General features: G+C 44.0%; 1 protein-coding gene across 2 annotated transcripts in view; it reads right to left on the bottom strand.

Annotated features, from left to right (window-relative positions):
• Nucleotides 1-10,959, bottom strand: part of PROX1 (prospero homeobox 1) — a 50,650-nt gene extending 39,691 nt beyond the window's left edge. Inside the window, exons 1-2 of one of the 2 annotated variants that reach the window (XR_009516609.1) lie at nt 10,772-10,959; nt 770-3,870 (exon numbers count right to left, since the gene is read on the bottom strand). Coding sequence is in view for 1 of the 2 variants with exons in the window: in XM_059994862.1 (XP_059850845.1) it covers nt 2,077-3,870; nt 10,772-10,911 (1,934 nt within the window). In the remaining variant the exon portion in view is untranslated. The remainder of the gene's footprint in view (nt 1-769; nt 3,871-10,771) is intronic. The other variant, XM_059994862.1, reaches the window with a different exon arrangement.
• Between the last annotated feature and the right edge of the window lie 4,401 nt (nt 10,960-15,360).

Here is a 15,360-nt window from a genome sequence, read left to right on the forward strand (position 1 = left end):
TCTTTCTATTCAAATCCTCAAAATTCCTCAGGGGATTTAGAGAGGGTGAGACAGTGAGCATAGTCGACACTTAGAGCGATCTAAAGATTTTTTTCTTAGAAGACCCAACTTATTAAAAAAAAAAAAGCACAGGCATAATTATCTGGATACGGTGACAAGTCTAAAAAAAAAAAAAAAAACAAAACCAGAAACTGGAATCTTGAGTTAAAGAGTTTAGTATGGCCTTATAAGACTTTGAAACCTGGCTTCAAATATTCATCCAAATGGGCACGTCCCTTTCCTGTGTGTGTGCGCACACACGCGCACAAGTGAGAGAGAGAGAAACAACCCACCATCACTACCACTGGCTTCAAAATGAAGTAAGGGATCTCTGAGGAGCAATGGGGTCTAGCCCTGGACATGAGCCTGGTATGAACCCCAGAAGGTGCTCTCCTGCAGAGGGTAAAAAAAAAAACGTTCAAGGTCTGTGTCTATGTACTTTGCCTTTCTCATCACCAACAGCTATAGTCCAATTGGACCAATGTTTATTGCCTGCCTATGATGTGTAAGGCATGGTGCCTGGCACAGCTTTGATTCATGACTGGTGGATTAAACTTTAGAGCTCTGAAAGTCAGAAGTTAAATCAGCAACCAAACCAACACTCGATTTCTATTTACATCTTAAGTCCTCAAATCTTTCTCTCAAGACGTCATTCTCCTCTTCCTCTCTATGGAAAGAGACAATGTGCTTAACTACCCAAGTGTGTCTCATACTTGTGGCTCCCATTCACCTTATCAGAAATCTTCACTGTTATCCTGAGCTGGCTGGAAGGAGATGAACTTCATATCAAGGAAAACACATTTCCACCATAGCTGGGACTTTGCACTTACACGGCAGCCTCTGGAGTAGGGTTAGATATGAAAATGTCAATCTCTAGTCATCAAGACGATTGCTCAAAACCCTTAATTTAGCAACAGCCAACTTAATTGCTAAATTTCATATCCATCTGGCAATTTATAGAAAAGAAATGTCTCTAGTTGCCCCCCAATGCTACTATTCTACTCCCCCAAAACATCAACCACCACAAGATTTTAAAAAATTTACTGAAAGGATCAATTTACAGAGAAAAAAATCGTGAGTTAAAAATAGCTAGAGTTCAGGACAGGTCTAATCAAAAAATGTAACTGGCATCTCTACATAAAAGTCAGGTTCAAAATATAAAAGAGACATAAAAGAGGCATTTTTAAAGTCGAATACGGCTGAGTTTTATATTTAATTGTGCTCTCTCGCTTTCCAAAATAATTTGCTTTGTGTATGTTAGGACAAAAGATTTCTGTGTATGGCTGAACAGAGGTTAATCATGCATAGAGGCAGCTGCACCAGACCCAAAGAACAGACCTTGGGTGAACGGGAGAGAGATGGATACCGTCTGAATAAATCAGTACCTGTATATTTCCTTTAAAACAAACAAACAAACAAAAGAACACACCTCACTTGAAGAATAAGGAGAGTCTCTAACTCCCTATCCACAATCATCTTTCTCCCACTGCAGCCTCCCATCAGTAGACTGTTCCTCATAAGATTTAATCAGGCCTTCTTTAAACAGACCAGGAGCCTTATAGATTAACTAAGGGGAGAATTCTTCTTATGGACTCTTAGGGATCTGAAAACTGATTTTTCTCTCTTTATTCTGCTATGAAACTTACATTAAAATAAAACCTGATAGAATTCAATATTACAATGAGATTTTTTTTTTCCACCTCTAAATCTACTCTTGGGGGAAAAAAAAAAGGATTAGAAGATAATACCGGAAGAAACAGCAGAAAAAACCCTGCTGCAAAAGCACAAATTAAATACTACCACTTTAGGGCAATTAACAACTTGTGAAAGTTACAAAAATGTTGGTTTCCTGTGAAGCTTTTGTGCAACCAGAAGTGCCTCACGCCTGCTGATAAAAGCCTATTACTCGGAAGAAGAGGAAAGACTGCATTCTTAAGAAGATAGTCATCTACATCATTCTAAACAATGTGTAAACCTGACCTTCTGGGAAGCCTTTTTGGTTTGGGCTTGTTTTCCTTGGGGGGCAAATGAAAGGATATTGCACTTCCCGAATAAGGTGAGATTTCGGACATGTCTTGAAGATCGCCACACTCGGATTTGATGAGAGACAAGGAGAGCCCTTCTGCGGTGCTGGGTGGATGTGCTGGTGAACAAGGATGGTGGCTCAGGTGGTGGGATGACATCTTGGTCCTCAGACTCGTGGTCTCCCTAGTTAAGTCTAAGGATTCAGGAGAGGCTCTGTCTTTTCCCGAGAAGGAGCCGGAGGGAGCACCTAATGGACTCTGAAACGGGTAGGCCATCAAGGGGAGGGGAAAGGGGTGGCGGAAGGTGGACGTGGTAAAGCCTGCGGTGGCCGACAGAGGCGACTGGTGCAGGGGCTGGTGGTGACCGCCGGCAGGGGGGCCGGAGGCAGACTGGTCAGATGAGTTTTTGCGGACCACCAGGGGCAGTGCTTCTGTCTGGTCTGTGGAACTGGGCATCTGCACATTGCCAAAGGTGTCCAGGGGGTTCGGAATGATGACATCGCCAAAGCACTGCAGGCGCTGGTTGGCGGTGTGGAAATTGTGGTTCTCCCCGTTGACTGCAAATCTGGCCTGGGGGATCTGGAGCGGCGGAAAGACCTGAGGAACCTGGCGAGAGGGTTTGGCGGAGAAGACTTTGACCACAGTGTCCACAACTTGCGACATGGCAGTGTTCAGTTCTTGTTTCAAGGTCTCGGCCAAATGTTTGCCTTCGGGTTGTAAGGAGTTTGGCCCGTGGTCTCTTTCTTTGTTGTTGCCTTCTCGCTTCGGCTTGTTTTCGGCCATTTCCTGCTCCCGGATCAGGGCCCGGGCTCGGTCGATGAACTGCCCCGGGTCCAGCTCGCACATCTCATTGTCTGACCTCCCCACGGAGTCCTGGGCCCTGGCATCCAGGATCTCCGAGCGCATGCTGTCTTCAGACAGGTTACCATCTTCATCATTTTCAGAATCAGTGCTGTCATAGATCTGGTAGAACTTTTCCTGCAGCTGGCGCAGCTGTTTCTGCATGTCCTCCAGCTGCTGTTTCAGCTGTCGGCGCTCCTCTCGCTTCTGTTCTTTGCGGGCTGAAACCAGCTGCTGGAAACTCTGTTGCTGCTGCTGGGGCAGCTTCTGCTTGCGTTTGTTTTCTCGGTAACTTTCTCGGGGACTCACAGACTGCGGGGCCATATCTCTTTCATTTTCATTGCCCCGTAATGCCACACTGGGGGAATGGCTCATACCCCGGATTATATTCTCAACCCGGGCGCGCTTTGCTCTCAGGTGCTCGTCACATAAGCGATCCATATCAAACTGGCTCATAGTAGGCCTGCCAAAAGGGGAAAGACACTCTGGGGGGCTGTCTCTTGAAGAGTTGCTGCATATATCCTCCTGATGTACTTCGGAGCCTGTACTAGAGAGACCGCTGGCTTGGAAACTGGGCTCCGTGCCACCATTTTTGTTCATGTTATTTTTCAACAGCTGGGAAATTATGGTTGCTCCTGGAAAAGGCATCATGGCATCTTCATATGAGTTCGCCCTCTTCAGCAGCTTGCGGAGTACATTTGACTTTTCCCCATCTGCATGCTGCACCACTGAATACTCAACATCCTGCTCGGAACCTTGGGGATTCATGGCACTAAAAAACGTCGCTCTTGCCTTAGCAAAAAATGCAGATGCTGTCCCTACCGTCCTTTTCACTCCAATGTCAACTCTTCTCCTCTTGGTTTGCCGGCTTAAGAGGGCTGTGCTGTCATGGTCAGGCATCACTGGACAGTTATTGTGCCATCTTGAAAAGCTCGTCAGCTGGGCACAGCTCAAGAATCCTGGGACCCTGGCCAACAGAACAAAAGGACTGATGAATCATTTTCTTTAAATTTCTCCAAATTTCCTGACCTCAATCCTGAATCAAATGCAAAATGCATAGGCTCTGGGATTTATGGCACATTACAATTATTGCAATTTATTATGCACTCTGCTTGAAATGAAACATTTTTAAATATTTCTGCTCCACTGGTTTAAGATGGATTAAGATTAAAAAAAAAAAAAAAAAAAGCAAAAACTGCTTAAGCACCAGTAATATGATTCTCTTTCACAAATGCCTAAAATGATACTGTTTATCTTCAGAAGAAACAGTAGATTATAAGAACACAGCCTCTGACAACCAATTGATTAAATTTTGGGCACTGAGATTCATATTACAAAAGAAGATAAAAGTGGTCTATACTTAAGAAATAAGGTTACATTTTGAGGATGCGTGAAATTTGGATGAAAAATTCCATTTCTGCGATAAAATTATTGTGGCTTTAACACAATTAAGGGGAAAAATGACTCTAAAAATGCAAATATTTCACACACACACCCTTTATTACTGAATTTTAAAACATTTTTGTCATACGTGAAATGGGGAGGAGAACACTCCCACCAGCATCTTTCCAACATAAATGGCCAATTTAGCATGGAAATAAGTGCACAAATACTCATTCTACAAGTCTGCTTATTTAGCACAGATATGTGCTTTTTATTACTAAAATCACATTTGAAGACGGTATCTGTTGCTGGATTTTAATGTAAGTATGAGAATATTTAAAAATTTTCATGATGTCGTTTTTGATGACTTCAATTATTATAAAGTTGGACTCAGTGCAGAAGAAGGACATTGTCACATTTTAGAAATCAATCTGTGGAACAATAAATTGAGTTAGGCAAGGATAAATACATCTTCAGTGCTAGTTTTTTTTTCTATAATCTGCCAAAATAATACTTCAAACGCCTAAAGAAGCTCTTTAACATACACCATTTGTGAATCTTATTTCTTGTGCCAAATTAAAGGATGAGAAAAACACAGGCGGAAAAAAAGACTGAAGGAAGATATATAAAGAAGAAAGAAAATAACATCAATTAAATATGTGAGAAAGGGAAATACCGTCTCTGTATATGAACTTCCATTGTTTCTTGGGAACACAATATAAAAAGGCACTTGCATGACATTTTTTGTGACGTTAACCAGCGATGCTAACCCCAAATTTTGTATAAATGTTAAGATGTCGCATCTTTTTGCTTACAATGAACGTTTTATGAAGAAAATGAAAAATTTTTTTCACACAGGGTTTATCTAATATTAAACTTCACGTTTGCTTAACAGAGCACATCTTCACAATAACAGGGTCTATTGCCAAAGGCAGCGTGCAGAGTGTTTGGAACAGCTCCCATCTCTTTCGGTTCACCTGTAAAAACATCTACGTGCTCCCTAGGACTGCATCTGTGGCTAGTTTTAAAGAATGACTATCCATGCAAATAGGCATAATTTCAGCATGAAATAACCTGCAAAAATCAAGAAAATGCTCAATGCTTAGATGGCAATGTGTATTTTTTTAAGCGACAAAGATTTCATCATGTAGCCCTTGTTCTCAGTTTTTATATGAAGATAATACATTTAAATAAAGGCTGTATCAGAGTGTCAAGAAAGCAACATGATGCTTTTTTGTATGTTTTTTTGGATGCTTGAGGGTAAAATACTTTTTTGTGTGCCTCAGGATAAAATTTCCTGAACTTGGAATGGAAACAGATCTTGATAACTTCCATGTATAGGGTTCAAAACTGAATTCAAGATGATTGTGACCCCTCACACATTAATAAATGAAATTGGTTTCAGGAATACAAAAATGCAATGGCAAATATTTCACTAACATGTTAGATCTGATAAATCAGGTGCAGCTGTCAGGTGAGAGAAAGAAAAAAGGGGAGACGGAGACAAACAAGAGAAAAGATGAATTATTTTAAAGCTCAGAAAGACTTGCATATTGAGGTGGGATGTCTTTGCGAGGAGGACTTTGTGTGTGTAGATCAGCTTTTCAAAAATAGAGTTTATTGCCATTCTTTAAAAATTTTACCTCTTGTCTTTTTGGGTGCAAATCATTTTCTCTTTAATATCACCTGAAAAGCACATAGATCACCAATCAAAATGTTGAACAAACTTTCTGCAGTATTTTCTTCCCCTGTTCCTCTTAACATCCAATCTGGGTTTTCCCCCTACCCATCCTTGCTACAGGAAGAGCATCTCCGCAACAGAGGCTCAGAAACAACACGCTGGTGTAAGAGATGAGCACAAGGTCATCCCCAGCCATCCTTCCCTTCCCAGCTGCCATTTACCTCTGCGTCAACTGCACTTCCTCTCATCTAGCCTAGGTATCAACAGCTGCATCCCTACCTCATGCCTGAGCCAAGGGGAAGGCTGTGCTCTTCCTAAGGTGGAAAGAAATCACATTCTCATCTTCAGTGGAGAATACATGTTAATTAAACGTGCTTGTTGGGTCTTTTAAGAAGAAAATATCCTGTAACTTCCTTCAAATTCACCGAACGAAACTGATTTTTGCAATTTTCTCTCAACTGGTCAGCATTCTTGGATTAAATAATGATTTGTTTCTGTTTGGGACTAAGAACATTTAAATATTTGGGGGTCTTATTGTAAAATGTACAGCTGACACATAACAATCAGGGCAAAACAAATGAGAAAACTAGGAAAAATTATATAATCCAGCAAGACAAGGCATTATATTAGTAGGCGTGAATAAATAGATCTCTATGTATAGCTTTGACCTAAACTCAGAAATAAAGGTATAGTAGTCATACACATTGGGATTATAACCCATGAAGGCAAGATTAAATAATTATAACTGGTGGACTGTAGTACTTTATTAGCATCATGTTTCACAAACAAGATATATATACATACATATATATATATATATGAATATTTTACCACATAAGAAAATGCATTGTTAAATGACTATAATGTAAATTAAATCACTTGAAAACACTTTCAAAGGTGCTTCCATGATTTCCCAATTCAGAATTTAGAGACTGCTATGCAATTAATTTATCACTGATATCATCCTGTCCATTAAGATTTTTAAAAATTCCTTTATTTCTCAATATATGTACTAAGCCATATGTTTCAACTACAATTATTACTGATTCTTATTATGTTTTAATTTTTATATTAATTTTGAGTTTAACCCAGCGATATGAACCTTTTGATCAGCACTGGTGAACATCAGTATCAGCAAGTATGCAGAAAAATACTGACGTAGCATTTGAACCCAAATGTATTATCGATTGGATACACATATTCTATCCCTGTAAACTCCTCTGTAATTAATATGAAAATCTACATAGAATATTTTTATTATTAAATATTGTGTCGTACCACTTGGCATCTAACTACATAAACACTTTAATAATTCCTATACGAAGGGTATCTTAACATTAGCAGATTCCTCCCAGAAAAAGGTAAGAACGTTCAACTAGGATCAAGTCAGATTTTAACTACTCCAAAAGATTCTTCATTAAAATCTGAATTATCTGGAGAACGTCAGATAATTTAACATGGAGAATCCTAAGGAAGCTGATGACAACGTTAGTAGAAAAGAATTTTCAGGGAAGCATTTCAAAGGAACACTGCAGTGTGAAGTAGAAAGTGCTGAAGTGTTCTGCTTTAATAAAGAAGTTATTTGGGGAAGGGGATGCAACTTTTATGCCTCGATCTGGAGTCCAGATTCTAGACAAAGAAGTGATCACTCTGATTATTACTCAGATAGTTCAGTCAAATCTTTCATGAGAAGGGGAAGGGTAAGGTTGGCATGGTTTCCTGCTTGGATGATTTAGACTATCTGTCTTTGTTGATAAAATGATTTGAAGAAATTGCTCAAGCCTACACTTTACTTCTTTTAGAAAACAACCTTTGAGTGGGCCTCTGATCTACTTGGGTCAAGCCGCTTATGAAACTGCAAGTGGAAGAACACTAGCAAAGAACCTTGTAAATCCATCTGGAAATCAGTAATTCAAGGGGGGCAATCAGATGATTTGATTTAGGTACTCCCCCACCCCTGCCCTTTACCAAGCTGTCCCCTTCACTGTATTTAAGAGTTCATTTCTGCTAATTAGCAACTTTTCCTTTGGAGATGTTTCTGCTCACTATCAGGCTAAGAAAGTCTTTGATGTTTATTGTGAGGAACCCACTTGACATTAGTTAATACTTAAATTAACTAACATTGTATTGTCAAAATCTTATATCAGGTTTAAATTTTCCTATGATAATAGAGATCTCAAATCAGAACCATTTTATCTTAAATTCCTCCATTCTATCAAAAATTTCATACATTTTTCACCTGCAAGATGAACACAGAGTATTTTCTGAGACATGCCTAAAATATTAAAAAGTAATAAGTCACCAAATTAGTAAATAGTGAGAAATAACTTCAAGAAGAAACACTTACATTTATTTTTTTTCTGAAGAGAATTGAAATACTCTAAATGTCCTTTGAAGCTTTCGAATACACCAGGCAATAAGGTTTTAGAAATTCCTTATGTATATGTCCTTTCCAGTTTATACAGATACTTAATTAGAACCCAGTAATAATATATCATGCACAATCCATCTTCATATTATAAAATCGGTAACATTTTATAATCTTTTGTTAATCTTGAACCTAAATATTCCTTATATTTACAGTTGCAAATGCAAAACAATGCCTCTAAGAAATTCATGAAAAAAGGCCTATTTCATTTTGAACAAATAAAGAGTACGCCTGGCAGCTAGGTTATGTTTTAAGATTGTAAGTGCTACTTATAGAGGAAAGATGCGAGGGAATGAATAAAGTGAGAACAAAGATGCATGTTAGGTATGCATGACTTTTTCCCCACAAGGTCTTGGTGATTAACCTAAATAGAATTCTGCACAATGGACATATAAAAATATCAATAAGTGCCAAGCACAGATAACCCTTATTAAAAATAAAGCAAATGACATATCCACAGATGACATTTTAGTGATGAAAGAACTTCAAAAGCATCCAAAGAAAGTATTAGGAGGAACTTGGATGTTTAAGTCAAAAGAATAAAATGACACATACTGTCTCATTTTCATGAAACAAGGATGATCACCCAAGCCACCAAACCAACCAACAAAAACCATTCACCATCTGATCTATTTCTATGCAACTCAAGAAGCAGCCTGTTTAAAGAAAAAAAAATTAAAAGGTCCGATTTTGAGAATCCATATACTGTGCTTACCCTGAATTCTCAATCGCTTCCCTCACACATGAAGCCACAGTCCTTACTTTCATCTATTTTACTATTGCAGAAACAGGTCCATGTTGTAGCACATGGACAGGTTAACCAAATTACTCCCCTTTTTCTTCTTCACCACCCACAGCCCATTTCATTTTGATAATGCTCAGAAGTTCTTGCAAGAAACTTCAGAGGACTGACTGCCTACATCTTGCATCAAATAGAAAAGCACAGTTACCTCTCACATACTTGAGATTTTCCTTCTCCATCAAAGTAATAACTAGGACATCTGGCACATGTCTGGTACAATGACAGGCTCATTCTACTTTACGAGAGTATTTAACATACGACCTGCAAGAGTTTATGCACATACCTATTCCTTCTGGGCAGGGAGAAAGCGCGCTAAAGAACATAAGCTTTAAAAACAGTAACACTTTCAAACTGACTTTGGTATTCTTGGCAGGTACACACACCATCCATGGATGTCCAAAGCGCGCGCACACACACACACACACACACACACACACACACACAAGACGCTCTCACTACTCCCCCTCCCCCGAATGCCCCCAAAGACCTGGGAAATAGGCGTAAACCAGAGGGAAGCGAAGGGAAAGTCAATCTCCCTCCACCTGCTGCCTGAAGTGGGGGTACTTTCAGCTGCCTGGCAGACAGGAGCCCGAGACACAGCCTCAGCAGCAGCCTGCCAACATCCTTAAGAAAAATAAACAAACACATACCAACTTGTCCTCCACCCCCAACCAAAGAACTCACATGGCAGGGCTCAAAACATAACAACAGCGCAGTTCCCATGAGCCCGGACAATCCTATTAACCAAGGCAACCATAAACCCATAAACCTCCGCAACCCTGGAGCACACCCTGAGGTCTGGAACTGTACAGACACACACAGACACAGAGGAAATTTGCACCTGTCTTTCTTGACATAACACACCTGTCAGGCCCTGCCCATGGCGCAGCTCTCGGCTAACAGACCTTTGTCTACCTAATCCAGGAAAGGACATTATTATAATTTTTTTTTTTTTTTTTTTTGTAAAGGAGGTTATAGATGGGAGAGAAGGGGTGGGGGGGAGAACAAGAGAAGAGACTTGTAGCCTTGACTTTGAGAGCAGGCCACCCTGTGCTTGCACTGTTATTATAAGCTCAAGGAGACAACACAGACCTTCTGGGAAAAATAAAAACAAGCAGGTGAGTTCCCAGCCTTCCCCCAGGCGGAGTGGGTTCTGGATTGCCAAGAACAGAAGTTTCACACTCCAGCCTGCCTCCTTGGGCTATTTGAGACTGTCGCTCAACCCCTCCTCCCAGGTCTTCTGTCGGCCAGCCTGGAGGACTCTCAACTTCCGAAAAAAAGCTGAGAAGTGGCGGGAGACCTGTGAGTCTCTCTCCAAAGCTACTCCCCCTTTGCCTCCCTCCCGCCCCCCGCCCCCCTCACCTCGCCCCTCCAATCCATACCCTCCACCTACGTTCAGTTTTAGCAGGAGGAGTAAGTGGCTGGCACAGCAGAAGAACCAACAATTTGCTAACCTGGGCTTTGGGTAATGTCTCCCCCCAGCTTGCCCCCGTCGTCCCCCTCCTTGCCGGTTCAGGCAAGATAGCAGCTCTTCTCGCCCCCTCACTATTCTTCCCAGTAACAATCACTCTCACCTCTTCACTCCTCCCTCTCCAGCCCTCCGGAGTGGGGCAAAATTGCAGGTACCACCCAGACGAACCAAGATCAGATCGAAGCAGCCCAACCACGTCGACTGCCAGTGGTGACTGCGAGCACATCCGCTGCCCGGGAACATCCTCTACCCCCACCCGGACCTCGATCCTTCCATCCTCCCGCCGCGCTTGAGCCCCAGTCCTCCCACCACAGGACCCCTGAGGCTCCCGGTGCCACCTTACCCTACTCAACTTGACCTAGCCCTGGGTCCTGGGAGCACAGGGGAGGGGCGCCGTGCTCGTTTCCCAGGACCATCTCTCCATTGCTCCAACCCTGATTTCAACATTTCGGCTTCGACAGCGTTTTGAGAGGAAAGTAACAGAGCGCCCCCCCACACACACCTCCCTCTCCCTTCCTCCCTACTCCCTGGCCCTCTGCTGGGGTTAAAAAGGAGAAGTGAAAGGTATGCAAATGACAAGCAAATTGGAAGCTCCTGGAAGAAAGGCAGCTATAATAAACAAGACAAAGAGCAAGGACGTGGGGACTAGCCCAGGAGTTTTCACCGGGGGAGATGGGAAGGATGAGGCTGGGAGGAGAGCGGGGATCCAGACGAACAAAAAGCGACCCGGTCCCCCTCGCGGTCCTCTCTCCTGGGAAGAGAGGGCAAGAGAAAGAAGGAAAGGAAGGAAAAGCCTCCTCCCCCTCCAGAAACAGTACACAAAAGGTGACAAGATCAGCGACAAGTCCAGCACTATCAGCCTCCCCCCTCTCGCCAACACCACCCCCCAGCCACCAGCAGGAAAGAGAAAGAAAGAAAAGCCAAGCGGATCACTTACTCGTAGGAACTGGGAGAGGCGGAGCGCTGAGTTCCACTGAGGCTTCTGCTTAGAAACTGTTTAGACACTATTTTATTATGATTCATTTAAAGAACACCATTTTCTCCTGGGGAGGGTGGAAAGATGTTTACACGAGTATGAGTAATGGGAGTCTCTTTTCTTTTCTTCTCATTCAAGAACAAGCCGGTACAAGTGATTCTGGAAAAGGGGAGGGGACTCGCGAGGGGGAGAAGATACTTACTCGGTGCAGAGAGCAGTGGGACCGAGCCTTTTTTGCAGGCGGAGAGAGGAAAACACGCGCGCGCACACGCACGGTGAGATCTTGCGGGTGATGAATATGATAATTGGACAAGGGACGGTGAGTCCGTGCGGGAGCGCGCGAGCGGGCCGACGGGGAGAATGAGGGGAGAGAGAGGAGAGGGTGGGCAGGGAGAGGAGAGGAGGGAAGACAAGAAGAGAGGAGAGAGAGGAAGAGAAGACGCGAGAGGAGGAGAGAGGAGAATAGGAGAAGAGAGAAGAGAAGAGAAGAGAGTAGAAGAGGGGAGAGAGGAGAGGAGAGAAGAGGAGCGAAGCGGAGAGGGAGCAGGCGGACCCGGCGAGAGCTCTTTTGCGCCGCTCTGCTTTCCCCGGCTGCAATGGTGTATTATTTCAGAGCGCTCCCTCAGCTGAGGGCTCCGCTCCACAACAAGATTTACTTTAAGACACAGCTGAAGGAAACAGGAAGACTGCACGTCACAGTCTGACTGACGTACCCGGCCCCAGCACCCAATCGCGAGGCGCCTTCGGATTCAAGGGGGGATAGCGAGGCAAGAGAACTTGGGAGGAAAAAAAATATAAAAGGGGTGGGGGTGAGGGGCTGGGAGGAGAGGAGGGGAGAGGGGCCCCGCGCTCCCCTCCCCCGCCTCCATCCCCGCCCCCACCCCCCCTCACCCGCGCGCAGCCACTGCTTGGGGGCGACCGGATCGCCGCGCCCGGGCCGGAGCGAGCCATCTGCGGGCGCTGTGCAAAGCCGGCGACCGCGCGAGCGCCGCTCAGCTCACACTCGCTCTTCCAGGACGCAGGTCTCTCTCTTTTTTTTTTTTTTTTCCCCTTCATTTCCCAGATACAGCTGATCGAGTTCGCTGAGCGACAGAGCGAGTGAGCGCTCCTCGGACAGGGGTGGAGGAAGGCACAGAAAAGTATACTGGAGAAAAAGTGGAGGTTTTAGGGGTGGGGTGGTCTAAGAGGAGGGAGTGAGAATCCTCAAAACATTCCACTTTTTAAATGATCATAGCTAGTATCAGGAATACATGTCACCCTTGCTTCCTTTTAAAGGAGAGGCGGACAATAAAATACAGGTAGGTTTGGGATTAAAATAGTAGGTGTCAGAGGTTTCACACCGGCTCCGCTGCATCTGATATAAGAAGACTAGTATTGGCTGAATCCCAGTCAATCTCCCGTCAAAATTGTTAGGAAGAATATTTGTCCTTGGTTACCGCTAACAACTTTATTTGGATGGTAGGTACAGCAACCTTTACGGGGAAAAAAAATGTTACAAACAGTACCACGCGATGACGCTCAGTAACTCACTCACCCCAGAATGATTAAAGAGAGAGGTTTCAAATAGGATTTACACAGTTTTGAGCCCTGGGTAACAAACTTTAAAGTATACTCGGCAAGAAATTTCAAACGCTTAAATTTCGGGCTTCTAAGTCAAACCATAGAAAATTCACTTTGGTTTGACATTTCTTGGACGAAAAATAACCAGCAAGACTTCTTTAGATAACGTGGCTCTTAAAGGGCTTCTTGGGATTTGAAAGTTGCTAATGCTAAAGCGCAAGAGCCCAGCCGCAGCTAGAATGTCTCTTTCACCGGGCACAGTAAACGGCTTTTAATAAAGCAAATGCGCTTATGACTTAAAGATCCTATAAAAGCTAGGACTTGCAAGGGCTGCGAAGCAGAAACATTCATACCTAGTCGATAAGACACTCATTTTTTGGTAGGATGGGGACAAGTATTTTTCGTGTGTCCCTCGAATTTAATCAGATCAAAGGTTGAATCGTGTTGCGTCGTGACAACAGAGTGTTTGTGAAGTGTGTTACAAGTGTACTGGCCGATCATTACCACCATCTTCTGCAACACACGCACGCACACACTTTTCCTAGGACACTTACAATCTCAGCCTCAAATTCATCAAACTGTGAAGTCAAATCTTTGAATAAGAATAGTGATGGTACTATATTCGAGTCCATACCCTGTAGGAAACTTTTGGCACGGGACTCAAACATTGCAAAGAAGAAGAAAAAAAAAAAAAAAATCAGGCCGGCCCGGTTAGGTGTTGGGAATAAGAAAAAAAGACTTGCTTGAGCATCTCCAGCCTTCATTTCTCCCCTTTTGCCGCCTCCTGACACTCCCCCCCCCCACCCCATTACGGAAACAACACAGACCCTCACAAACACGCTACTCACACTTCCAATGATCGGCTACTGTATTAAGTGTTCTAACTGAGAAGGGACAATTTAGGCTGGGGACAGAATCTATCAACGTGCCCATTACATACAGGACGGAATAATGCTTCTGTTGGTTGGGTCCTTTCGAGGGAAGCGGGTGTACTGAGCGGGGAAATGTGGGTTCTGTGAATGAATCAAGGCTACTTCCTTTCTTCTTCTTCGCCCTATTATTTTCCTTAAGTATCCCAGTATGTACATGTGAGCGCCAGCCCACAAATAAACTGGCAGGAGTAAAGGATACATGCCCTCCACACCTTAAAACCATCTGCTCAGTTTGACATTTAAAAGGGAGGAGGGCAGGGAAGGAGGAGGGGGAGAAGGGGGAAGAAAGGAAGCTGGGAGGGAGAAAAGGTTCAGACCCTGGAAGGAAACGGCTTGAACTTTAGCCCACAAGTTTATGTCACTTGCACCTAGCGCTCGGGTGCAGTTTAGCACACACTACGCCCGGGAAGTGGCGGCGGGAAAAGTTCCCTGCGAGCCCCAGTAAGTCCTTTATCACTCCCGGGGGAAGGCAGGCCCCAGTCTTAGTCGGGGTAACCCGCTTGGCAAACAGGAAAGCTCCCCCACCCCCAGCCTCGGCGACGGAGGCTCGCGGCTTGCCAGCTCTGCGCGGAGGTTCGCAGCCCGCATTTGGGCACAAGAGCGGCTTTTTGAAATAGCGCGCGCGACGCTGGACGCGCGAGCTCGGTCCACAGCCCAGCTCCGCGAGCTGCGTACGCGGAGCCCGGTCCTGTCCCCTAATGTCTAGGCGACGTACAGGCCAGGCTCCTGGCAACCCGTCTTGCCAGAGCTGCGGCGCTCTCCCGGGTCTCGCACCGCCCTGGAGCAAGGCGTGAGGCCCGAGCCCTCTATCTCGGGCTACTCCCGGTTTGTTTTCTGATAGGCGAGAAGCGATCAGTCAGCCCCGGAGACAAGAAGTCGCCTAGATATTAGCTCCATCTCTGAAACCAGCGGCCAAGCCTAGGGTCAGTCCCTTTCTCCGCCCCAATGCCAACACAACCCCAATAACTTAAAAGTTAACACAAGTTCTGACTGGTCTTCCAACAAACCCTATCCCTGCAAGCTACATTTACTTATTTATCTGAAGGGTGATCTGTGCGTTCTTAGTCAAACTCTTGCACTTATCACTTATGCCTCTGGTTCTGGGTTAAACACACTTCGCCTTGACATTTTCTCGGTGTATTTTACCCCTCCGGTTCTTTCTTAAAGCCAGTAGGTTGGGGTAGGAGAGAAGACTGCATATAAGTAATTTAAAACCTTACAAAC

This window comes from Delphinus delphis, chromosome 1, assembly GCF_949987515.2.
Source record: "Delphinus delphis chromosome 1, mDelDel1.2, whole genome shotgun sequence".
Taxonomy (NCBI): Eukaryota; Metazoa; Chordata; class Mammalia; order Artiodactyla; family Delphinidae; genus Delphinus; species Delphinus delphis.